Source organism: Diabrotica virgifera, chromosome 4, assembly GCF_917563875.1.
Source record: "Diabrotica virgifera virgifera chromosome 4, PGI_DIABVI_V3a".
In the NCBI taxonomy this organism is placed as follows: domain Eukaryota; kingdom Metazoa; phylum Arthropoda; class Insecta; order Coleoptera; family Chrysomelidae; genus Diabrotica; species Diabrotica virgifera.
The window spans coordinates 261,166,724-261,194,574 of NC_065446.1; the positions used below are offsets into that span (position 1 = coordinate 261,166,724).

The window sequence follows — 27,851 nt, forward strand, 5'->3', positions numbered from 1 at the left end:
CTATTTTATTACATAAATGTGCAAATAGAGGTGATTTTTTAATATCTAAACACTATAAAAACAAAAAAGTATATACATATTATACAATTTATACAAATAAAAATATTCGGTACTAAAATAATTTTACTGTTTACAAAAAATCAGTGAAAACAACATTACAAGTAATACTTGAATATGTACTTAGTTTTGTCAAATTATTGATTTTGGAAGCAAAAAAAGACGAATATCTTTAGATAACGTACCAAAAATAGTTTTCGTGAGTGGTTATGCCCGTACCATATCTAAAAGACTCATAATATATTCACCTTAGCGGGATGCTATTGCTGGAGGTGTGAAATTACATAAACAAGGGATTATTTCATAAAACAGGTAGATCCCTTGTTTATGTAATTCCACACCTCCAACAATAGCACCCCGCTGAGCTGAATATTAATGAGTCTCTTGGACAGCTGATACTAGGTACCTTAAATTGTGCATTTTCAACATTTTGCGTAAAAACGTTTGTATAAAAACAATATTGTAATGGTTTGTTTATATCTACGAGATCCTAGTGCTTAAATTAAGGTAACAATTGTATTTAAATCAGACTTGAGATACCAAAAACATTTTACAAAATACAGTAGTTCAAATACAGTCATGAATTTTTAATTTCACGTCACTTCTGCTTATCTAACTTTCATTAGTCAGCCATATTGTTTTTAAAACACTTTTAAAAATACTATTTTCTCTCTCAAATTCACATGGAAATTAAACAGGGAAACCCTTTTTTAATTAGATATTAAATTTTTAATTAGACATCAATTATAACCAGCTGACCTTGTTTTAAAAACCAGCTGACCAAAAAAACGATTGACCATAAGATGATCGTATGACCACTTCTCAGCAGTGTTTAGACCATATGAAGAGCAATCCGTCGGACTTTTGGCATCGATAGGTAACAGTTAATGAAACCAGGATCTACTTATATACACCAGACAGAGGACGGAATAAACGCACGGCAGTGGACTGAAGGCGACCAAAGTGCTCCGAAGCGACCAAAAGTCGATCAATGAGTTGGAAAGATCATAATCATTGTATTTTGGGATTTCAAAGGCACAATTGACAACCTTGAAAAAGGTAAAGCATTAATATCCAATATTATTTTGCATTAATGGACAAATTGAAGCAGAAACTGTGAGAGGCCCCATAGCTGAAGAAAAAAGTGTTAATTCTCCAAGGCAATGCCAACTCACAATAGCGTTATAATAATGGCAAACATTGGCCTTGAATTGCTTTCTCATGCAGCTTATTCTCCTGATTTGACCTCCTCTGATTATGTGTTCCCAAATCTGAAGAGATGGCTCGTAAATAAAAATATTCAGCTCTAACGAAGAGATAATTGACGAAACAAACACCTAAATGTAAAAGGATGCTATATCGAATGAAATAAAAGAATACTCTGGAAAACATGTAATTCCTTTCAAAGGAGATTACTTATCATATATAACTTTCTTACATCTAGTAGACAATACTAAATTACAAACCCAAATGGAACGAATTTTGATGCCAAAATAAGCAGACACGTGTCTTATCTCTGGAAGAAGAAGGAAGAGAATGTTTTTGAAACCACTAATAGAGAAACTACTAAAAAATAACAAATTTTTCAGATTTGTTATTTAGCGCGAATATCAGATTTGTTATTTAACTACAAATTATGATGAAGGAACTCGCAGACAGCTTACAATACGTCGGGCTAAAAATGAATATGACAGAAACCAAAACAATGACAAACACAGACGACCCCAGACGTATAACTATAAATAATGGCAGTGAGATAAAAGAAGTCCATCAATACCTATAGGTCAAATTGTAAAACTTGATAAAAAGAACCAAAGTGCGGAAATCACTAAAAGAACAAGACTGGCATGGACAGGATTTAGTAAATTTAGTTGGATACTTAAAAACTGCAAAATACCTCAATACTTGAAGCGCAGATTGTTCAACCAGTGTATCCTTCCTATCACAACATATGGATGTCAAAGATTTACCCTAACCAAGGCCAATATGAATAAACTAGCCACGACAGAAAGGTCAATGGAAAGAGCGATGCTGGGTATACGAACATCAGATAAAAAGAGGAACCACTGAGTAAGATCAAAAACAAAAGCCGAAGATATCACAACAAAAATTGCTAACCTCAAATGGAGCTTCTCAGACTACACTGCTAGACAAAAAGGCCAACGATCTAATGCCATGATACAACATTGGAGACCGTACGATCGTACGAAGGTAGATGACCAATAGGAAGAGATGAGATGGGTAGATGATAGAAAAACAATAGTCGGAACAACTGGAAGTATGTTGCTCAGGATAGAGATTGATGGAAGGAGTTGAGAGAGACTTATGTCCATAAAGTGGACCATAGAAGGCTAAGAAGAAAAAGAAGAAGTTATCTAGCGCGAATAACTTCTTCTTCTTCATGTACCATGTCCTTTCAGACCGTTGGTTAATATCCTAGCTATCTTAATTTTATTCACTGCCACCCTGAATGAATAACTGACTTTATAACATTGTTTTGTGTATCTCAAGCATATTTTTGTGAGTATTTCAGTGCCACAAGTGATATCTTCTCCACTAATTAAGATCTTCCCTACTCTCTACATTCGTCTCTTCTTCGTGATGGCTCATATTCCCAACTAACGACGGATGATAATAATTAAAATAAGGAAACAGTTGTATAGAACTAGAATACTGTTGACACAGACTCAGCATCGATTCCTGGATGGATTTGGGGTATTTCTGAACCATAAAGAAGTCGTTCTTCGCTTGGTCGGGGTAGTAACTTGTTTTTTGGTAAACTGGGTTCTTCTGTTGTAGAAAAACGGGGATATCGTCTTTGACTAGTACTTTTACAGCTACGCGTTTTGCGCTTTGGTTCAGGAGGCTGGATTCTTGCATTTGGAGCTGCTTCCGTTTGGTTTTGTACCTAAAACAGACAAAATGAGAATTAATAAACAAAAATCAGTGATTCCAAAGTGAAAGTGAAAGTTTCTTTGTTGTCGGGATATAAGGTTAGAACTATGCCTAAGGATGCTTCGGTGTTACGTGTTCTCTCTCTTTTTTATGGCTTGGAAGCGTGGACATTAAAACAAGTCCTACGAATATAATGGATTCAAAGAATGTCAAACGTGGAAGCAACTAGAAGGATAGGAAATGAAGCGGAAATAATATTAACTATCAAAAGACGAAAACTTGAGTACTTAGGACATGTGATGAGAGGGCAAAAATACCTATTATTACAACTTGTGCAAGGCAAAATGCGAGGAAAGCGAAATGTGAGAAGATGAAGAATTAAGCACTTAAGTGATTGTTTCGATAGCAGTAGTGCAGAGCTATTTAGAGCGGCAGTCAACAGGGTTCGCATAGCGATGATGATTTCCAACCTTCGATAAAAGATGGAACTTAAAGAAGAAGAAGTGATTCCAACCATTTGTGTTGAAAGGAAGAAAGGAGATAAAGACTCATTTCAAGACTATAGCTACCAATTATCATGCATATCACTCATGAGCACAGCATATATAAAACTACCAATTATCTTGTTAAAGAGGCTTACTCCGTATTCAGAAGATATTCTTGGCGACTACCAATACGGCTTTTGGAAAGTCAACAATATGTCAAATATTTACGATCCGAAAAATATTAGAAAAAACTAGGAATTCAACTGAGATGTACATTTTCGTAGATTTCCAGAAAATATAGCAAGATTATGGTTAGCAATGGTAGAAATGGGAATACCAAGAAAATTAGTGGAGCTTACTCAAATGTGCATGACAGACTCATGCACAGATAAAGATAAGAAACAGAACGTCGATGCAATTTAGCATAACATCAGGACTTATATAAGAAGACTCCTTATCACCTTTGCTATTCAATTTGGCGTTGGAATATGAAATAAGTAAAATATCATCTGAGCTGACAGGCTTGCGAATCGAGGATCAAAACTATTGTTGGTATTAGCTGATGATCTAGATGCAGTCGCTCATTCTACAAGAGACGTGAGAAAGGTGTTTTCACAACTCGAGGAGGAAACATATAGTATGAGTCTTCGAATAAATGAAGAGAAAACAAAATACATGCTATATAGTAACCAAAAATTCAAGACTAAGAGTTCAGCAGAACTTAACTATCTAAGAGCGGGAAGCACAGATGACAACCACATAAAGAAGAGGACTCAGCAAGTATAGCTGCGGGGAATAGAGCATTATACTTCTTATCATCATTATTAATATCCAAGCTGCTAAAAATACAATCTAAATTAAAACTGTAGATGTATACATGTCAATTATTCGACCAGTTGTTACATCTGGAAGAGAAAAACGGACTCGACATCAGAGTTGTTGGCATTTGAAAGGTTCTCAGAATGATATTTGGCCCTGGGATGAATTGATAGGAGAGTGGAGAAGGCGCCGCAATGCTGAATTTTTGACTCTGTATGGTACTGAAAACATAGACAGACATATAAAAGATACCGTATAAGATGGACAGGTCATATGGTAAGACCAGAAGAAGACACAGTGTTAAAGCCAGTATTTTTTGAGAGATCAGGTGTTAGAAAATCAGTAGACCGTCCCAGAAAAGATGAAAGGATGATGTTGAAGCCGATTTATCTAGGATTGGGGTACAATAAAGGTAAATGGAATCGCAAGATCGTAGAAGATTTTAGAATCGTAGAAGATTGTAGAAGAAGGTGAATGTGAATATTTGGAATGAAGCTTTAAAGAAATTCGGGATGAAAATAAATATGGAAAACCAGTAGCTTTAGTAATATCGAAAACTCAAGAAAACATAAATGTAAGGGTAAATAATGAGACCATTACACAAGTAGAGGACTTCAAGTATCTAGGATCAACAATGAATGGACATGTAAATATAGAATCACAAATAAATAGCAGGGTAATGTGTGCTTTAAAATTATACTATGCAGTAATGCATATGTTTTATTAGGAAAAAGGAAGTAAGCATGAAAACAATATTGAAAGTATTTAAAACTGTAGGTATACGAGCTGGTGCCACTCTGCGCTAGGAAACGTGGACAGTGAACCACAGAATTCATAAACACGAAGAAATAAGTGAAAAGTGCGGTATCAGAATGACCTTTAAAAGACTTGAAACTAAAACTAATAACAGTTATCGTGGTTCGGCCATATGGCGAGAATGAGTGAAGGTAGACCTGTAAAGAGGCTATGGAGAGCTGTATCAGATAAAAAAACGACTAAGGGGCAGGCCAGCAAGAACATGGAACGCAGATATTGGAAAGGATTGCGCAAAAAGAGATATTAGGTGAAGATAGGCCGAGAGACTAGCTACTGACCGTAAGCATGGAGACGTCCGATTTCTTCTCTTTCCTCGACACCGTAAAGTATAAGAGGACGGCTTAAATAAGTATAAGTGCGCTGTAAGTGATATTAAATTCTTACCTTCTGTTTTGATACCAAATTTTGACTTGCGTCTCTGTCAGCTTGAGGGCCGCCGCCAGATCGGCTCTTTCGGGACCGCTGAGATATCGCTGTTGACTGAATCTGCGTTCGAGTTCGAAGACTTGCGCGTGTGTGAACGCGGCCCGCGAGCGTTTCTTGCGGTTAGGTTGGTTGGCATCCCTGCCGGCATCGTCTGATTGGTGACACGACGAATAGTCGCTAGCGAGGGTCGACAAGTCCGACAGTGAATCTGAAACAATCACTTTGTTTAGCAGGTGTATGATATGTATCTTAACTAAACTAGTAATATAAAGAGAAAGAAAACCGCAGAAGACCAATCAGTAAATATTTCATGAAATAACTATATCTCTGATTTGCATCTTAAGAGAGAAAAAAATAGTTGAAAGACTGATAAGTTTGTACACACTTGAATGAACAAAGGAAATGAAAATGTAGTATGTCAAAGTGTGTAAATAATTTATTTCTTTAGCTGAGCGCTTTCGACATAAACGTCATCATCGGAGCTAATGCTAAAATAAAAAAAGAGATCTTGTAAGAAAAAGAAGTACAAAACTCTTTTTTTACTTACGTCAAATAGTAAAAAAGTACCGCCACATTGAGGTGTAATAATGTGCATCTTATGAATATAAATGTGATTTTTGATTGCAAATGCTAACTTCTTTGTCCTCCGTACAACACCAAACAGTAAAAAACAGAAAAAACGGCCACATACACGTTGCACAAACACATAAAAACTTTTTTCATGGTATGGGTATAGGTATCACCCATCCATTCTTGGCCTAGTAGAGACAGCTGACTGACAAAGTCGGATATTCAAATCTGCTTTTATCTGTTCTGCGTTGACGTTTGACAGCTGACATAAAAAATGAATATTTTTAACATACTGAAAGGAAAATTGAAAATTTTTACAATGAAATTGATAAGGAAATGTACCGTAGATGTTTGTACTAATCAACTAATAAATTAATTGATAACATGATTGATTGTAAGACTAATTGGCCCAACATACATACACACCGTGTTAGATTAAAAAATAAAAACAGAAAATAATGAGAAAGATCAATTTTAATTGTGAGTTCTCAAATTCAATATTCCAGAAGATATTAGATTATTGAAATTATCGATTGAGATAATATTAGATTGTTGTTATTTATCATCTTTTTGTCAATTATGTAAGTCATTGAAATGACCTTGACTGGGTGTATGGCTATTTTATTAAGTTGAATCCCTAATGTTTATAGTAGACATTAATATTAAATGATTTTTAAATGCTAAGATGTTAAATTGGGTATATTCAGTTTCTACTGTTGTAAGACATTGATAACAAATTAATAGGATAGTGTTCAGTGGAATTCAATTGTTAACAAAATAGTTTCGAACACTTTTGTTGTAAGGTGTTTTATTTCTAAAGCTCTCATTACTTGTTGATAGAAGTATAATATGTAAATATCTGTAATACAACAATGTATATATAAATCTGGCAAATAGTCACATATTTTCCTTATTTAAAGTTATAAAATTAAATGTTAAATGTAAATACAATAGTTTTTATATAACTTTAAAAATAACATCAAATTGAGCAGCTGTACTAGAACCCCAAAAAGGAAGACCATATCGAAGATGAGACTCGAACAACGAAAAATATGTTATTTTAGAAGATGCCAAATTGAGTTCCCTTGAGACTTGAGACAGATCTTATTGCATAGCAAGCTGAGGCGAGTTTCTTACTTAACGAATCGATATGAAGGGACCATTTGAGGTTGCTGTCTAAAAAAATACCAAGAAATTTTACAGAATCAACGGTACTGATCTGGCTGTTATTAAGGGGCAAAGGGTGAAGAGCTCCTTTATAGGATAATGCTACTGTTTTATTTACGTTAAAAGAGAGTAAATTAAAGTCAGACCAGGTCTTTATCGTCAGTAGATCCGAAGTTATAGTTTCATGAAGAGATGCAATAGTTGAGTTGCTCCAAGTGATACTAGTATCATCAGCAAAAAGAAAAATTTTCCCATTATTCCAGTTCAATCAGAGAGTGCAGCAAGCACCTCTACCTCTATGCTGCTCTCTCTGACCCAACTAGGACAAACCCCAGCGTGCGGGTACGGAATGCACCGAACGAAATGGCAGGGATGCCCTAGCGGCAACTGCTGTTAATATGCAGTCATAGGCCGAATTAAAATGAACAAAATATGGTATGTTCCTTACAATACTTCTTTGTCTTTTCCAGAAGTTGTTTCATTATAATAACAGAACCCATAGAAACAAACACAGGAATCAGGCAAGGAGATTCACTAAGCCCTCTACTGTTTAAACATAATGTTGGATGCAATAATAAAACAAGTGAAGAAAAAAAGAGGGTACAAAATGGGCAATAGAGAGATAAAAATACTCTGTTACTCTGATGACACCGTGTTAGTAGCAGAGTGCGAAGACGACCTACAAAGATTATTGCACGAGTTCAACATTGACGCAAAAGAAATAAATATGAATATATCAGCCCAAAAAACAAAAAGCTTAGTAATTGCCAAAGAACCAATAATATGCAATTTGGAGTTAGACAATCAAATTATACAACAAGTAGTGACTTTCAAATATCTGGGAATTAATCTATCAGCCAACAACAATATCGAAGAAGAGGTAAAAGACCAAATAATTAAAGCCAGTAGAACGGCCGGATGCCTAAACGACACAATTTGGAAAAACAAACACCTAAGATTGGAAACAAAGGCCCGAATATATAAGTCAGTTATTAGTCCAGTTATGACTTACACGGTCGAAACAAGACCAGATACAAGCAAAACACGAAGAAATCTGTAAACCAACTAAATGAAGAACTTAAGAAGGATTGCTGGAAAAGGACTACAGGATAGGGTAAGAAGTAAGGAAATCAGACGCCCATGTGGGGTAGACAATATAAATACCTGGGTAAAAAACAGAAAAGAAGAGTGGAATGAGCACATAAGCAGGATGTCTGAATCAAGGATAGTAAGACAAGTCACCGTTAGGCAGGAGAAGTATAGAACGCCCAAGGAAAAGATGGAATGACAACTTAGGGGCAGAATGAAAGGCACCGTTGAAGAAAAACAGGCAGTACTGCCTACATAAAAGAAGAAGAAGAGAAGAAGGAGATAATCTCTTACTTAGGCTAATTTAATGTCCAATTAACCTCGTATGTCCGAATCTTTTTAAACTTAATGATATTCTACGCCCTGTATATAATATACCTATTCTAAATTTGCCACTACATATTCCTGATTACTTAATTATATTTAGGTTAATTCTGTGGGTTATCCAGCTATTAGAGTAAATACTTAAACTTTCATGGTGATTTATAATTTAATGAGGATCGGAACGTGAAAGGCCGGCCATCTTTTTCAATTATACATAGTTCTTAATCAGCTTCAAGCACTGGTAAGCGTTCACGAGTGCTGACGTAACATATTATATGCTACCGAAATTAGCTGAAGAGGTTTTTCAATTATGCTAAGTGAAAGCATTCAAAACAAAATATTGGTATTTTGTTGAATATTCGTGAAAATACGAATACCAAATCGTAGAGTTGTTTTGGGTGTCAGAAATAGAATAAAATGGCAAAACAAACAATAAACAATAACAATTATTAAATAAATGCTTTATTATTAACCATTGTACTTTCACATGTTGTTAATTAAAAAATGACACAAAAATGGATTTTCTGAACCATATAAATAAGGGATTATAAATATATTTTTTATTGAAAATTAAAGTAATACTCTAAATCGATATAGACTATATGCTCAGAAAACTGGAAGATGAGTACACTAAGTGGGGCCTTACAATTAATATAAGTACAAAAAACCGAGTACTTAGTTGTAGGAGAAACACCACAACGCCTACAAATTGAAATGGGAACTATAAACCCAACAGAAGTCTTCAAATACTTAGAAGTCCAAATAACTTCAAAAGCAGGGAGTAACGATGATATACATTCCAGGATTGGCCAAGCAAGATCAGCCACCAGACAGCTACACGGACTATTGTGGAGTAATAAAATAACAAAAGAAAATAAAAGAAGAATGTATAAAACAATAATAGAATGTATTGGGTTGTACGGCGCTGAACTCTGGGAAATCAACCAAAGAAACAAGTCAAAAATTAAGGCCATGGAAATGAATTATTGGAGACGATGTTGCCGACTCATTAGACTTGATAGGGTGAGAAACGAAGATATTAGGAGACACATGGAAATTGATATCGATATAATAGACACAATCGAAACCAAAAGACTTAACTGGTATGTGCACCTTCAGAGAATGCCCGAAAATAGATGGATAAAATGGACTCCACCCACTAGAAGAAAATGAGGTAGACCAATACGATCCTGGAGAAAAGATGTCGAAGATGCAATGACCGCCAGAGACCTAAAAACTGAAGATTGCTTCGACAGAAAACGCTGGAAATTAGGATGCGAGAAGCGGCGACAGCTGTAGAAGACTCGCTTATTATATATTATATTATATATGAAAGTAATACAATATAGAACCATGAAAAGAAGTTGCTAAAACACAACATTGGTTCTTAAATAGATTTATGGAACTTTGGGACCAATAATCACTTAGTAATATTCTTCTTTAGGGGCCGGCGTAGCCGAGTGGTAGTGTGCTAGGCTAGCGTGCCGGTGGTGCGGAGTTCAAATCCTACCGCCGGCAAGAACAACTAGACATTTTTAAAAATGTTTATAGGCCCTAGGTCGACTCAGCCTGAATAAAATGAGTATCTTGGGTAAAACCAGGGGTAATAAAAGTGTACCCGCACTCTAAATATACCCTGGTAACTAATATACCCTGGTATATTTAGGACACCCAAAGAAGAAGACCTGTACACACTTTATACAGGGTACAAAAATTATAGACTGGGTGTAAGAAACAACAATGGGCAGCAAATATAATAAGCTTCAGCTGCAGTGATAACAGATTTTGGATCAGGGAAGAAAAAAAATTACGTTTTTGCTAATTCAATATCAAACAATAGTCAACCATAGATTACGTCATGTGCGTCATTTCCTAGTCTTATAAAGTTTTTCATTATATTGTTTCTTGCCTTCCAAGAAACCAAGAAGTGTAGCTAAGAGAAGAAGCAAACTAACCCTTAAAATGAAAGTGGGATTAATAAACAGCATAATTTTACTCATATTGTGATATGCATTTCTCTTTTGGAAACAGATATAGAAGGCTAACAGAAAGAAGAACCAAGCTGTACCCAAAAGAAATAGTAAACGTTCCCCAACGTTCAGATAAACAGTAGATCAGAGTACTGGATCTGATGACGACAAAACAAAAAAAAATTATCTGAACTACATGACCCCAAATCGAATCTTGCAAGAGACAGAAAGGTATGCTCAAACCTAGATCCTAGATCTTCTTCTTCTTCTTAAGATGCAGTGCATTTCTGTGTAGGCGTCCAGCGTACATTGTCTTGTCAGGAGGTAAGATGTTAGATAGTCAGGATTTAATAATTCTGCTTTTAGCAGCATTTCAAAGCATGTCATAGTTGTGGATTCATGTCCATTGGCGAATATTACGCAGCCATGACATCCCAAAAAAATTAAAAAAATACTAATACGGAAACGACATGATAATATGACAACAAAAACGTGTGCTGATAATACTAGGATAAATTGCATTTTTTACTCTTTGATATTGTGATCGCCACCATAAGTTATAGTCCAGGTTAATAAGATTTTTTCCATGACACTTCAACAGCCAGGATACTGAAGCGATTTTTCGACAGGTAATAACTATAAGAGCAAATTGTAACTATTTCCTGCGTAGGATCTGGCGGCCATTTTTATTTATAAACAATTTAGTGTCAAAAAATGGCATTTTTCTTTTTTTTCAAATCAATGAAAAACAGTGAAACCTATGGCTTTTTTAGAAAAAATATCTTCATTATCATAGAAAAGCTTTAAAATGACGTATTATAATATTATTATAATACATTTATTATTACACACTCATTTATTGTTATGGTAGGGGAGCAAAGTATGCTAAATGTGCAGTCACTCGAGCGCTTTGGAGACCTATTGAGTTGTGAAGAGTAGGTCCTAAAACCAAAAAAAAGTTAAGTAACATTTTCCATTTTAGTGGGCGCTTGCCATTTTTTAATTTAATTTTCCATTTCCAACAATCGTTTTTTCCGATTATAACGCCATCTATACATAATTCGAAAAAATGTTTCGAATAAAAGTTACTTATTTTTTCGTAAGGAATTCAAATCTGCAATAAAAAATGGGGGCTCCTATTTAAGATTTTAAAGTAACCCCATACCCCACCTCCGTGGGGGGTCGTGTTTGGTGCCATTCGATAGATTTTTAAAAAATAATAAATAAGTGTATTTTACAGTTTTTCGATCTGATGTTCATTTCGCGAAATATCGCGGGATTCGTATTTAAAATATTAAATTTACCCCCTACCCCTCTCCGTGGGAAGTCGTGTTTGGTATCATTCGATAGATTTTTAAAAAATGTTGAGCACATATTTTTTAGTTTTTTGATCTGGCATTCATTTCGCGAAATATTCGCTTTTTTCTTGTGAAATTTTGGGACTCACCCATTTCCTTACGCCCGGCTCAAATCGTCAGATTTTTTAAATATACACTCTTTTGCATGTACTTAACTTACCTTATCTTAATCTGACAATTTCGAGTTTTTTTAAGGATAGATTTTTTTTTTCGGGCCCCCCTTAACGAACTCCCCTGTGTTAAGAGCCAATATATGGTAGAGGTACATCTGCAGGGTACCAGGTTTCTCCCCATATGATAATCTGACGCGCTCGAGTAACTGCAAAAATCCCCGCTTGGGCTCCCCTACCATTAATATTATTGCGAAAAAACGTCGAATTTGCAAAAAAATGAGGGTTCTTTGGTGCTTAATATGTGATAAAAATTACAAGGCAACTTATTCAATTATTTAAATTTTATTCAAATTGTTTATCCCAGACAGCATTTTTTTTGCAATAACATAAGTCAGAAAAAAATGACGGTAGAACCATTCCATACGTCTCTAATGGAAAAGTATGAGCTATATTTTCAACTTGGTTTAAAAAAGTGAATAAAAAAGCATTTATTAGTAATAAATAATTTTGCAAACCTTTCGTCAATCTTTCCTATAAACTTTTTATTTTTTATATAATAAATTATATATATCAGAGGTGGCCAAACTGTGGCTCGCGAGCCACATGCGGCTCTTTGAAGAATTATTTGTGGCTCTCGTTAAATATACCCGAGATCCTTTTCAATTTTGTGTTATTATTTAAAAAAGTTATTATCGTTCCGTGTGTGTTTCAGAATGTTTTTTAAATTACTGACAACAAATATGAAAGACCAAATGCAACTTTATAACAAATTCCATTTCCATCCAAGCTAAGAGTGATATGACAAATCGAAAACTGCGCGAAAGAATATTAAGAGTGACGCGACAAAAAAGTCAGTAATCAGCCCACTCCAGAGCGATTTGTAGTCATTTTACTCGACTTGAAAAAAATTGTTACAATATTAAACTGGAAAAACTTAACGAGTAAATAAAAAAGCCAGAAGGAATATTGAGCGAAGTCCAAAATTTATTTCAAGACTTAAAATATTTTAAATCGTCTCTTCATTTTTTCTGAATTCATGAAATAAACATGGTCCACGCCTCATTGAAATAAACCTGGTCCATAAGGTGAATTTTTTATTACCATAATATGACCCAAACAACATCTGGAGAATTAAAATTAACAGAGACGCAAGAAGATCAAGCTCGAAAATAAAACTATAAGTTGACACCGATTACCGAATTTTGAAAATTTGTACCAAAATCGAAGTACCTACATACTCTAAATTAAAAAAGGATGATGTCGAATTATTTCCATATTAGAAACAACGTACATACCATTTAATTCCATTTTAAAATTCGTGAAATCCTAACACATTAGTATTAACTAACCAGCATCTAAAAGAATTACTTAGAAGTGCTACCACAAATTATTCACCAAATTTTAAAGAATTACCAAAAGAAGGAAAACAAATGTTGGACAGGGAAAGGAACGAAAACATTAGAAACATGGTAAGACAACGACCAAGAGAGAAAAAAATTGAAAAAAGAAACCTGAATTGGTTTGGACATATAACTAGAATGAACGAGAACAGACTAGTAAAGGAGGTGACAGATGCCAAGTGACAGGGGAATAGAAGAAGGAGCAGACGTAGAAAGGGGCGGATGGAACAAATCCAGGTAATCGGAACCAAGAGACGGAAAACAGAGTAACAGGTGAAGGAAATGGGAAGAAGACCGGAAGACGTGGAAGAAATAAGTAAAAGATGGATAGGTGATAGCAAAGTTCGACTCTCTTATTGGGCGTAAGGACAACGAGAAGAAGAATAAGGCAAACAAATGTAATTAAGTTTTAATATTTCGTAATTTTATTTCTGTTTTCAATAAATAAAAGTTCTGTTAAAAAACATTGTAGACTATTTACAAAATCTCATGAACCTGACTCACTCATTTGGTGATGTCAATCTATGAACAAAATGCTGGAAATGAACATTACTGAAAACATCAGAGTGTAGATCGGATCCTGTTGCGCAATTCAGTATGAAATTAAAATAGTCGAATTTTTTTAGGATTAATTTTTTTTAGGTTATGCTTATTTTCAAGGTTCATGAGGTTTTGTACCAATTCTACCTACATACCTTCTTTACATACTTTTTGAATACGTTTTTAATTGCGGCTCGCGAAAAATTTTAACTTGTGAAAAGTGGCTCTGGCTATTAAGGAGCTTGGCCACCCCTGATATATATTTATTACAATTTTTAATCAATTATTATATAAATAATATTACTTGGTAGTTGTGCAAATAAAAAAGGATAAAAAATAGATTTTTTTGAAAAAATTTATTTAAAAAGTTTATGAGGAAAAATTGACGATACTTTTGAATAATTATTTATTACTAATAAATGCAATTTTCATTCACTTTTTTTAAACCAATTTGAAAGTTTAGCTCATGCTATTTCATTTGACATATTTAGAATGTTTCTAAAATCATTTTTTTCTGACTTATGTTATTCCAATAAACAGGTCTCTGGGATAAACAATTTGAATAAAATTTAAACAATTGAATGGATCGCTTTGAAATTTTTACCACATTTTAAGCACCTAAGAAACCTCATTTGTCCAAAATTTCAAAGCTGTGCACTAATTCTGACAATAGTTATTGCGAAATTAATATTTTGCAATTTCGCCATTTTTTTGCAATTACATTAACAATAAATAAGTATATCAAACTTTGTGACACGCCATCTTAAAGCTTTTTCCATGCTCTCGAAGATGTTTGTACTAAAAAAGCCATAAGTTTCACTGTTTTCTATTGATTTGGAAAAAGGAAAAAATGCCGTTTTTAACACTAAATTGTATATAAATAAAAATGGCCGCCATATCCTACGCAGGAAATAGTTACAATTTGTTCTTATAGGTATTACCTGTCGAAAAAACGCTTCAGTACCCTGGCTGCTCGAGTGTCACGAACAGGGTATATTTTTGTCTTATTACCCTAGCCTATTATTGCATTATTATATAGTTACTTCCATTTGGAAATTGTTCATGTGAGCCCTCTTATTCTTTTGTAAGTAAAATTGATCTTTCTTTTAAATCATTTTTAATTTAATTATCATTAGCACAAAAGCAAACTGATGAATTAACTATTCCTAATTTATGCAGATGTGCCTCCTATTATTTTGTTTTTGTTAAAATTAAAGCCGATGAATTTTGTACCAAAACTTTAGGACATACGTTAAATGCAGCTGCTATAACTGAAAGGATCCATTGTAAATGTACACGATAGTATATTCCATTTCCATAATTTGAATACACCCTCATTGACATTGTCCACGACGTAAATACAAGTAAGCAAAAATCCGCTTTTAAATAAATAATATGTCAATGGATAGAAGCCAAAAGATGACACGGCAAAGAACCCCACAAAATGGTGGTTGATACAACCTGGCACCTATACTTGCGGAGCTTTCAGCCTAAAAGCTTTTTGCACTTTGTTCCCTTCATCTTTCCATTATCATCATCATCAACAGCTATTCCATCCATAGTCGGATGTAAGCCTTCCTTAGGTGTATTCATTCATTTCTGGTCGCAGTTTTTTGCATCCATTCCTGACAAGCCATTCGCTTGATGTCATCAGTCCATCTTGTTTGAGGTCTGCCTCTACTTCTCTAATTTACTCTTAATCGCCATTCAACAATTTGCTTCGTCCAACGGTTGTCTTCCATTCTTCCTATGTGCCCTGTCCAGTTCCATTTTAACATAGCAATTTTTTTGATCACATATGTTACTTTTAATCGTCTTCTTATCTCATCATTGGACTTGCAATCACTGAGCTTAATGTTGAGCATTCTCTGTTCCATAGCTCTTTGAGTCACTTGAAGTTTGTGGACTATGATGTTAAAAGCCCAAGTTTCAGTTCCGTATGTCAGAACTGGCAATACGTATTGATCGAAGGCTTTTACTTTAAAGTATTTGGTAAGTTTGATTGCAGTTGGTTCAGTAGCGTACCGATAGATCAGCGGGCCCTGGTTCCAGTTGGGATGCGGGCCCGCTCTCCCAATAAAAACAAACTTTGTATATCAAAAGTTTTTAATAATCATTAAATATAAATCATCATACATCATAAAATATATCATATACATAATATAAAATCTCAAGCTTATAGTCGATTTACTCACGGCTTTTGCTGTAATTTAAAAAAAAACCGCTTGGATTCACATGAAAGTTGGCATACCCATATCTAACATGTCAAAGAAAAAAAGTGATATTGTACCGATGTGTACTTTTGCCCTGGGGGGAATTTCACCCCTTCTCGGGGTTGAAAAAACATACGTTCAAGATAAGTCCGGAATTGAATAAACTAACTAATTCTAAAAAACTTTAGTTCTATAGAGTTTGTTCACAAGTCAATTATTTTCGAGTTATTTCGAGTGAATATGTTTATTTTTCGACAAAAAACCACGTTTTTAGACGGTTTTTCTTTCAACGTCAAATAACCAACAAATGAAGCACTTTTCGGAAAAAACTTATCGCAACTTTTTTAAAGCGCCTATTATTTTTGTTTTTTAAGTTTCTAGCATAAAAATTAAGTAGATATGTATCGCTCAAAATAAAATTGGTCCCTTTTAAGTTATTGGTGATACCAAAAATCTCAAGCAGTAAAAAAATATAGGTTTTGCTATTGTGAGTATTTTGGACTTTTTGTTTTCCTGAAGACAAAAATTCGTTAAGATATGGCTGTTCAAAATTTGCATAGACTCGTGATTAGTGATTCGTTTAAGCCCATTTAACTATAGCCTTTTCATAAATAAGCACTTTGAACCAACGAATCTTACAGATCTTATAAACAATACATAAGTAGAGTAATTTGTGATGCGGTAACGATTAATAACGTTTGAGATGCTATTTGGGGGTGATTTTCACGATTCTTTTTACCAACCAAAAAAATTAACCAACATTCTTTTGATCGTAACTTACTTACTTTTGACGTCAAAAACTAAAAAAAAAAACAAAAATAAAGCTTTTTTTAAATACTTTAAAAAAGTTGAGTTTTTCCCGAAAAGTGCTTGATTTTTTGGTTATTTCAGGTTGAAATATTCGATTTGGAATTTGACCAGTAAGGACCCACTTTTCATTAGCTACAACTCTGGGTCTACAGACTTTATATATTATACACCATCTTTTTCACTTTTTTATAAGCTATATTTTTTCTAATATTTTTTTTGATAAAATACTTACTTTTACCTAAAACGTGGGTTTTGTTGAAAAACCCACGACTGGGTAAAAAAAAAACGGTATAGAAAAAAGTTGCTTAGAATTAGTTAGTTCATCCAATTCCGGACTTATCCAGTTTCCTGTGTTTCTTAAAAAATTATTTAATTTTCAATTTTTTTATGAATAGATATTCTTCGTTTTTATGTATAAGTACTACACAAAAATTAAAATTTATTAACAGTTACATTTCCTAGTGTGTAAGTACCTACTTGTGTTGTTCAAAATTTCCCCATCAAATTAGAAACAACAGAAGAAAAAAGCGCGTTAGAGTGGGCCCCGCAGGGGCCCGGGCCCTTATTCCACCGAACCCGCGGAGCCATGCTCAGTACGCCACTGAGTTGGTTCGTTCCGTTTTTGGTCATAATTTGTCTTAGCTTTATTTCTGTGTTGCTTTGAAGGTTTTTCGTTGTTTTAAAACATATTTACATTTTCTTTACTGTTTGCTTGCAGTTCTTCTCCGAACTTGTCCTCTCTTTTCTTTTCCACATTTTTGACTATTTCTTTCATATTTTTTTACGTTCTGTCTTGTATGTCTTCTTTAAATATTTTTTCTTTTCTGTTATTTCGATTTTTTACCTCTTTATTCCACGTTGATAGATTAATAAAAAGATCGATGTAATAAAAAATGAGAACGAAGTAGAAATTTACAAATAGTGGCAACAAATTGAACTGACATAACTGAAAGTATCCATTGTAAATGTATACGACAGCATATTCCATTTCCATAATTTGAATACACCCACATTATCCATGACGTAAATACAAGTAAGCAAAAAACCGCTTTTAAATAAATATGTCAATGGATGGAAGCCAAAAGATGACACGGCAAAGAACACCACAAAATGGTGGTTGATACAACCTGGCACCTATACTTGCGGAGCTTTCAGCCTAAAAGCTTTTTGCACTTTGGTTACGTGCGTTACTTAATTTTGGTAATTGGTCTATGAATGACGCCATCGTTCCACACAAAAAGGATTGTGCAGGGATTTATAACAATAATTTAAAAGGCATTAAGGATCGTTTGTGCTATTTTGGTTATATGACGATTTGTCATGGGCGTTTTAAACGGTGAATGATACCGAATTATACAGTGACAGCAAGAAAGAAAAGAAGCTGAACAAAAAATTCTCACGCCTACATGTTTTTGCTTTATTGTTAATATTGTTTTGCAATACGTAAGTCAAATTTTAATTTAAATATTTATTATGTTTATATGGGATTTAGATACAATTGATTATAATGAACACTTTATTTTAAACAATAAATACTCCAACGAATTTAAGATCTACATCTCCGACACTTTTTTTTTATTAACTCCTTGAGAGATCTGCAATCTACCCATTAGGCAATAAGCGTTTTTTCTGACAATGAAGCTGATGACATGTAGAGTATTATTCCAATGAATAATCTCTTTTAAATATACCTAAACCTAAGTTAAACATTGTTGGTATGAATTTACAATAATTTGCCTTAAAAAAAAAAACTAAACTAAAGTCTGTGTGATTTAGATAGATCGGATGGCATTAGACGTTTCAGCCTACGGATTTCATTGGCATCGCGCACGTTTAATTGGGCCACTAACCGATTCGGGTGCACTGACACTTTTTCACTATAGTTGACACTAAAACGATGTATGGCATCTTTGATGGATTCTAAAGGGATATCATGCTGAATGATTTCGTTACTGACGTAGTAGGGAGCATCAACAATATTTCGTAGTACTTTATTTTGGAACCTCTGCAAGATGGATATGTTGGAGTTGCTAGCAGTTACCCACAGCTGGATGCCGTAGGTCCACACAGGTTTTAAGATTGTCTTATATAATAATATTTTATTGTCTATGGAGAGTTTTGATCTGCGACCGATGAGCCAATACATGTTTCTTAATTTGAGGCCAAGTTGCTTGCGCTTAGTGAATATGTGTTTTGTCCAAGTCAGTCGTCGATCCAGGTGCATTTCGAGATATTTGGCGCTATCAGATTGTGGAAGTTGACAATCAATAAATTGAACAGGTAGGCACGTTTCTCCGCGAAGGGTAAACTTCACATGTGTTGATTTCAATCCATTTGCTTTAATACGCCATCTTTTTAGCCAGTTTTGGATCTTGTTTAGACTAGTTTGCAGGTTCCTAGAGGCTGATGTTGAGTCAGTGTGGGACGCCAAAATGGCTGTATCATCGGCAAATGTCGCAACAGTGGTAAGTCGTGTTGATGGCACGTCTGCTTTATACAATAGGTACAGAATCGGTCCAAGTACGCTACCTTGTGGAACTCCTGAATTTATTGGATGCAGCTCTGTATATGGATCTCCGACACTGAACAAATATTAAAACCATGAAAAAGGAAATGTAAAGAGATGGGAATACCACTTCGGGACAACTTTTTGTACACATTAAGTTTTGCAGATGACTAAGTGGTAACGGCTCAAGATGAAGATCTGTTCAATATGCTCCGAAAATAAGAAGAGGAATACACAAAAAATGGACTAGAAATAAACCTAGAAAGTACGAAATACTTAACAACAGAACAAGAACCAGTGAGAAACTTGGAAATGGACGATGATAGGCAAATTAACGGCACTGAAAATGCAAATACATAGGATTCGTACTCTTAAAGAATAGAACCACCGAGCAAGAGATAACCAGCAGATTAGCACAGACAAGAACATGTATTAAACAAATGAACGGGGTACTGTGGGATAGCCAGATTACTAGAAATACAAAGAAAAGAATATATAACACCTTGGTACGTAGTTTAATGACCTGAGGAGCAGAGAATTGGGTAATAAACAAACGAAACAGGTTCAAAATTACAGCAACTGAAATGGAGTTCATGAGAAGAAGCTGCAGAGTGACAAGAATAGATCGCATTAGAAATGAGAAGATAAAACGAAGAATGGCAGTAGAACAAGACATACTCAGCTATATCGAAGAAAAAGATTTAATTTAGTAAAAGGTGGATATCAAAGATTTCGGATTGGAGCCCAATAGGAAAGAGAAGAAGAGGTAGACCCCGAAGATCATGGAGGGATGAAGTGGACGAGGCCATAAAAAGGCGGGACCTTAGAGATGGAGAATGGTAGAACAGAAAGGACTGGAGACGTTTGCTGAAAGAAGGAAGGCGGCGACAGCTGTAGAATCCTTATATTATAAGAATATAAGAAAATTATAATATATCATAAGAAGATATATTGATTGATTCTTGTTGCTGACTTTTTCTTTTAGTACAGTGGCAGTGGAACCCCGATAAGTCGGCCTCCGACAACCCGGACCAATTTTCATCAGACAAAACAAATATTTTTTCAGTTTGACTGAGTTTTTTACCAAGACATTAACAATAGGTACTGTCTACACTTTACGTAATTTAGATGTACTGTTCATATGTATTTCATGTTTTTGCAATAACCATAATGAAGTTTATCTGTAAGTAATACTATATTTTATTAATTTTTACCGTATTCTCTGGCTAACCCGGATTTTCGATAACCCGGATCGGCCGCGGTCCCGATTAATCCGACTTATCGAGGTTCCACTTTATTAGCAACCAGAGCCTGCTGCATTCTGCTGATGGCTTTGCTACACATTTTTCTTCATGAGGACTGTTTCTTTGAATTTTTTCTTTTTTTATGTCTAATTTTACAAGATTATTGATGTATATTTCCATTGTACTGTGTTCCTTGTTCCAGGCATGTTTGCATATCTGTGATTTGTTGAAGTCTCTGTTTTTGATATATTTATATTTCATCATCATATATCATACATGTCTTCCACTTTCAAAAAAGATGAATAAGGTCACCAAATAACTATAGAGAGATTAGTGTAATATCTTCAATAACGCATGAATCTTTTGCACAGTTATAAAAGAAAAAATAGAACAGCACATGGACCATTATGGCAAAGAATAAGCAGAATTACAAAAAGCCACATTAGGTATATCTAGATAATATATTCATCGTGAAAAGCGATAGACAAGAACAAAGAAACAACTATTGAAATACATTTGACCTTTATCTACTAAGACAAAGCATGGGATAGCGTGCCCAGGAAACAACTATAGGAAGCAATGAAAAGAATGAACGTTAAAGAGAAATGGGTAAATATAACTAAGAATGGATAACGACAGAACACCTAGCAGAACGCTTAGGGCAGGGGAACTATGGTGTGACGTCGGCTACTAGGAAGACCAAGGAAGAGGTGGATAGACGAAGTGAGAACCGATGCTAAAGACATATTGAGGGTGGACAACTCTAGGAGAGTAGCCAGAGACAGAGATACTTGGAGGGGGATGCTAGGGGAGGCCATGGCCCGACTTAGGGTGTAGCGCCATAGGAGAGAGGGTAAATATAACAGAAATACTATATAAAGAAACAGAGGTGCAAATAGTTAGGAGATGAAATACCAAAAACAATTACAGTAAAAAGGCATCAAACAGGGATGTGGCCTGTCACTTACACTATTTAACAATGCGAAACATTGGGCATACCATATAAGAAAATATGTACATTACATTATTGCTCAAGCTACTTTTGCATAAGGCTGGAGAGCTTTCAAAGACACTGCCTAATGAAAAAGTTGGAGGCCTTTGAGATTTGGATCTATCGACGAATATTACGGAGAAGTTGAGTTGATCTAATAAGAAATGAAATAGTTTATGCCGAATAAAGAACAGCACAGAAATAACGAAAACAATACAAATTCCAAAGTTACAATATTTCGGCCATGTAATGAGACATCCAGAGAGGTATAACCTTCTACACCTCTTAATACATAGTAAGATCGCCGGAAGAAGTGGCCCAGGCCGAAGAAGAACATGCTGGCTCCGAAATCTCCGGAACTGGTATCAAGAGACCTCAGCTAATCTGTTTCGATCTGCCGTAGACAAAGTTACCAAAACATGCACAAGAAGATAAAAGAAATAACAAATAAAAGAAAATACAACAGCTCAGCAACGGACATACTTGACACTCGGAATTTTGATCTCAGAACCAACAAAGATTCTAGAAACATGGAAGCAATATGTTGAAAACCTCTTTGCTTCAGACCGCACTAATAATTACTCAATTGAAATCACCGAAAACAGTCCTTCCATTCTCAATTCAGAGGTAGAAAAAGCAATATGCTCCCTCAAAAATAACAAATCTCCAGGACCAGACAATATTCATGCTGATGTGTTAAAACTTTTATGCTAAACGGACAACTCATTCCTAGAAACCCTGACCACTCTTTTTAATAATATATACTACACGACAGCGGCAGAATTCCGGAAAATTGGTTACAATCAACCTTCGTGGCCATTCCTAAAAGCCAAACACTAAATTGTGTGACCAACATAGACTGATAAGCCTAATTAATCATATCACCAATGTCTTCACCAAAATCATATACATATAACAAAATCTACAAGTGTGAAGCGGAAATCAATGAGTCACAATTTGGTTTTAGGAACGCTTTGGGCACATGGAAAGCAGTGTTTTGTCTGCAAGTATTAGTACAGAGGTGTAGAGATATGAACAAGGATGTCTACATGTGCTTTGTAGATTACTCGAAAGCCTTTGACAATGTGAGACATGACCAACTAATTGAAATTCTACAAAGCATAGGAATTGATGATACGGACATCCGAATTGTGACAAGTCTCTACTGGAATCAGACAGCCAGGGTAAAAGTCGGCAATGCGTCCACAGAGAGCATTGATATCAGAAAAGCTGTGCGACAGGGATGTGCTCTCTCCCCTTTCCTTTTAATATTTACTCCGAACACATTTTTAAAAAATGCACTGGATGAAGCAAACGAAGGCATTAAAATCAATGGAGAATTGACAAATCACATCCGATATGCGGACGATACAGTCGTACTTGCCAGTAGTATCGATGAACTTCAGTATCTTATGGACAGGTTACAAAAAGCGAGTGAAGAAAGAGGACTTAACCTCAACATAAATAAAACAAAATGGATGCTGGTCAGCAAAATTCAAAAACCTGCCAGACAATTGAAGATAAAAAACCAACTAATTATCTATATATAATTATATAAATATATATAATATATATATATATATATATATATATATATATATATATATATATATATATATATATATATATATATATATATATATATATATATATATATATATATATATATATATATATCTTGGAACAGTCGTTAACTCGAAATGGGATCAAACAAACGAAATACGATCTAGAATTGAAAAGGCCAGAGCAACATTTAACAACATGAAAAATATATTGACCCATTCCGACATATCTCTCCCACTAAAAGTATGGCTGCTAAAGCGCTATGTATTTCCAGTCTTGCTGTATGGCGCAGAGGTATGGACACTGACGGAAACATTAATGAGAAAGCTGGAAGGATTCGAAATGTGGGTGTATCGACGTATCCTCAAAATATCCTGGACGACTCACACCACCAACGTAGAGGTACTGCGCCGAATGGGAAAACAAAAAGAAATCTCTTTCACAATTAAGAAACGGAAACTTGAATACCTCGGTCATATTATGAGACATAATATCATATACTCCAACTGATAATACAGGGTAAAATAGAAAGGAAACGCGGACCCGCAAGAAGAAGACACTCATGGCTTCAAAACTTATGCCAATGGTTTGGACTAACATCGATCGAGTTATTCAGAAACGCCGAAAACAAAATTAAAATTGCTATGATGATAGCCAACGTCCGCAACGGACAAGGCACATGAAGAAGAAGTAGACAAAGTTATTATTGACAATATTATCGCCAACGTTTGAGAATCAGACAGGGTACTTAAAGAAGAAGTTTAAATCTTAAATACCAGTTTAAAAGGAAAAGTACAAAATCATAGGCACCAACCTTAAAAAATTCGGATGTCCCAAGTGTACAAGTACAGTAAAAAGCAGATAAGGATGCAAAATAATTATTAGAGAAGTCTTTTGTTCAATATTGGGTGAATAAAATTGATATAAATACACATGGGCATAACAGAAAGCGCAATGTTTGGTATACGACTGTCCGAGAAGAGGAAGAACTGAGCAAGATCAAAAGCGAAAGTCGAAGATATCACAACAAAATTGTCAAACTAGAATGGAGCTTGGCAAGCCGTACTCCTAAAAGGACCAATATAGATAAAAGGACCAACATTGGAACGCCACAACCATCGGAGACCCTACAAAGATAGATGAACACGGGAGGAAGACGAAGAGGAAAACCACAAATGACAATATAAAATAGCCAGAACAAATTAGTTTATGTATTAGTATGTTGTCTAGGATAGATATTGTTGTAAGGAGTTGGGAGAGGCCTATGTCCAACAGTGGACCATAGAAGGCTAAGAAAAAGAAGTTGATACATATGTACATAGAAATATATAGAAAAAATTTACATTTTGGCAAAAAAAACGATGACATAAAACAAAACTACACTTCGGTGCAAAAAAATCGATTTGGTCATTTTTGATGTTTCGAATTTCCTAAACCTGTTGCCCGACCAAATAAAATTTGGTGGGTTTTAAGACGTAGTTATTGCACAATATTTAACATACAATTAAAAATTGTATATTCACCATTGGCGTGCGTACGGGTAATATTATTGGTCATAATACCCGTTTGCGCGCCAACGGTGAATATATAATTTTTAATTGTATGTCAAAAAATGTGCAATAACTACGTCTTAAAACCCACCAAATTTGACTTGCATATCTCAACTGGTTTTAAAGCAATAAATAAATCGTCAGTTTGTAAGAAAAAATTAAACATCCCGTATCTCGCAAACGAAGCGTTTGCGGACATATGATGATAAAACAAATTGTCATTATTTTCTCATGTAACATTACCCCTTACCATTGTCGCACTTATTTAGAAATACCCTGTACTGATAACGAACATGGCCAGTTGTTGAAGTACCTAACTTTTTTACTATCCAACATAAGCGAATGAATCGAAAGACAAGATGTTAAGAAGACCTGAGGCTATAGCTGGGTTTTAATTTCAGTATTTTATAAATGCTACAATAATCCACAGGGTGATGCGAACTTTGAGAAAAAAAACACAGTTTGATTCGTACACCCGGTATACAATGACAGTTTGACTGTCAAGCAACAATATTATTACAACGATATACAGTGAGCACGTAAAGGTTGGAATAAATTCATTTTCTCGAGAATGGACGATTTTGGAAAAAAATCCCGAAACAGATCAAATTTTATTTTTAAATTGTGACTTTTTGGCATATATATCATACTAGTGACGTCACCCATCTGGGCGTGATGACGTCATCGATGATTTTTTTAAATGAGAATAGGGGTCGTGTGATAGCTTATTTGAAAGGTAATTCCATTCTCTATTCAGTAATATAAACATTAACATAACTATTTATACAGGGTGTCCAAAAACATTTTTTTGGATTAAATTTGTTGTTGACAGAAAAAGAAGAATGTATGTAATTTATTTATTTCAAAATACATTTTACTGCTCTCAGAAAACAGAAAAAAATGTATATTTGAAAAATAATCATTGCTTTTCGCTTAAATTAAATATTCAAATTGTCACGAGGCTGGTGGGTGGCTGCTTTAATATTGAATTTAAGCAAAAAACAATGTTTATTTGCCAAAAAAACATTTTTTCCTGTTTTCTGATAGCAGTAAAATGTATTTTGAATAGATTACACATATTCTTCTTTTTATGTCAATAAATTTAATTAAAAAAAAATTTTTGGGCACCCTGTATAAATAAATATGTTAATGTTTATATTACTGAATAAAGAATTGAATTACCTTTCAAATGAGCTATCACACGACCCCTATTCTCATTAAAAAAAATCATCGATGACGTCATCACGCCCAGATGGGTGAAGTCACTAGTATGATATATATGCCAAAAAGTCGTAATTTAAAAATAAAAATTGACCTGTTTCGGGATTTTTTTCCAAAATCGTCCGTTCTTGAGAAAATGAATTTATTCCAACCTTTACGTGCTCACTGTATAATGAATAAGGATATAACGTGGTAAAAAATCACTTAAATCGGACAACAAGTTTAGGAAATTCTAAACATCAAAAATGACAAAATTTTTAGTGGAGCGATTTTTTTTGCACCACAGTGTATATATTATGTATTTATAATTCTATTGTTAAAAGCTTTTATTTGGCGATTCAGACACTCACTAAACAGAAAGGACATTACTGGAAACAGAATATTAATAAGAAAATATATATCAGAAGATTTTATTATTGGAATTGGAAACGAAGACATTACTAGAACACTCCGAAGCTGAAGAACTGTTATTTACGATATACACCTGAAAAGAATCATATAGCATGAATACAATAGGTATAAATCGAATCATGAATCATGACTGAATACCAAAATAAAAAATAAACTGAAAACACCAACAAAACGGAGGAAAAGAGGATATCCAAAGAGATCTGTTAAAAAGGAATACGCTATATGGAAAGAGATATGAACTAGGATGACTGAATAGAAAGAAAATTTTCGAAACTATGAACCGGAACAGAGACACATTTTCTATAAATCTAACACATATATACGATATCATAAATTGTACAAATGTTTCTTAATTACAGTCCAACCCGCTTATTAGAATACCGGTTATAGGAATATCCCGGTTTAAGGAATAGAAATTTGAGGCCCCGAAACGTTTTTACTAGCCACTAATGATCGGTTATTAGAATATACCCGTTATAGGAATACTTTTGCTTGGCACGAAGGCTATTCCAATAAGCGGGTTCGACTGTATTTTAATCACACAGCTATGCCTACACAGAATTTCCTTTCGTTAAATGTACTTGTTACCGCCTTTTTGCAAAACTATATAACATTCTATAGTAATCATTAATTTAAATACCTTAAAAACCATGTGCTAAACCAGTTTAAATTAAACATTGTTGTCAAAATAATATACCAAAAGTATGAAATTATGTTAAGACTATGAAAAAAGTGTTGTTTTTCTTATTTGTTTCATTTCTAATAAAAAAAGATGAATATATTATCAAAATAGCTGGCTTACCTTCTAAAATCTTCTGGTTTTTCGACATATCCAAGGCAGACTCCTGCACATCACTATCATCGTCTCTATCAACGTTCTGCTCAACTTTTTTACTCAAAATATCGTTAATCGAAAACGGCGTAACCGACCCGCCGCATTTTTCCACCTTCAAACTGCTGTGATTACTGTCGTCGTCCATTTTTCCGGCGATTTATTGCTGTCTAATAACTGTCACAACACCCACGCAGCTACTGTGCTTCCCCTAATAGATCTGCCAACACACTGGCGATAAAATAGAGAGTAAATATTATCCCGGTCTCGTACGGCGGTGAGCCGCTGTGTGGAGTTTTTCTTCTCTTTTCAGCGAGTTTTCCGGGACGTCGTCCTTCTCCGTTTTTCTGAATTTTGATTCGCCGAGGGTGGGACTTTGGCTGCCGTATCGTCACGATTTTAGTGCTCGGAATAAGTTGGCGGGTTTTCCGGGAATTGCTCTTTGATTTTGGTCTTGTTTTTAAAAAACATTACTAAATTT

At 34.6% G+C, this 27,851-nt stretch overlaps 1 protein-coding gene across 1 annotated transcript; it reads right to left on the reverse strand.

Annotated features, from left to right (window-relative positions):
* Positions 1-27,642, reverse strand: LOC114325624 (homeobox protein koza-like). Its single transcript, XM_028273734.2, has 3 exons — positions 27,341-27,642; positions 5,457-5,706; positions 1-2,965 (listed from the first exon to the last, which is right to left on the reverse strand). Exons 1-3 carry the CDS (start codon positions 27,516-27,518, stop codon positions 2,614-2,616), a joined length of 780 nt encoding a protein of 259 aa, XP_028129535.1. The 5' UTR covers positions 27,519-27,642; the 3' UTR covers positions 1-2,613.
* Between the last annotated feature and the right edge of the window lie 209 nt (positions 27,643-27,851).

What these genes read in the sequence shown, in the direction of transcription:
- LOC114325624 (XM_028273734.2), bottom strand. Translation starts at nt 27,518, where the DNA reads ATGGACGACGACAGTAATCACAGCAGTTTGAAGGTGGAAAAATGCGGC. An exon ending in AAACCAGAAGATTTTAGAAG is followed by an intron (nt 5,707 to 27,340) that starts GTAAGCCAGCTA and finishes TGATTGTTTCAG; the next exon opens with ATTCACTGTCGGACTTGTCG. An exon ending in ATTTGGTATCAAAACAGAAG is followed by an intron (nt 2,966 to 5,456) that starts GTAAGAATTTAA and finishes TGTCTGTTTTAG; the next exon opens with GTACAAAACCAAACGGAAGC.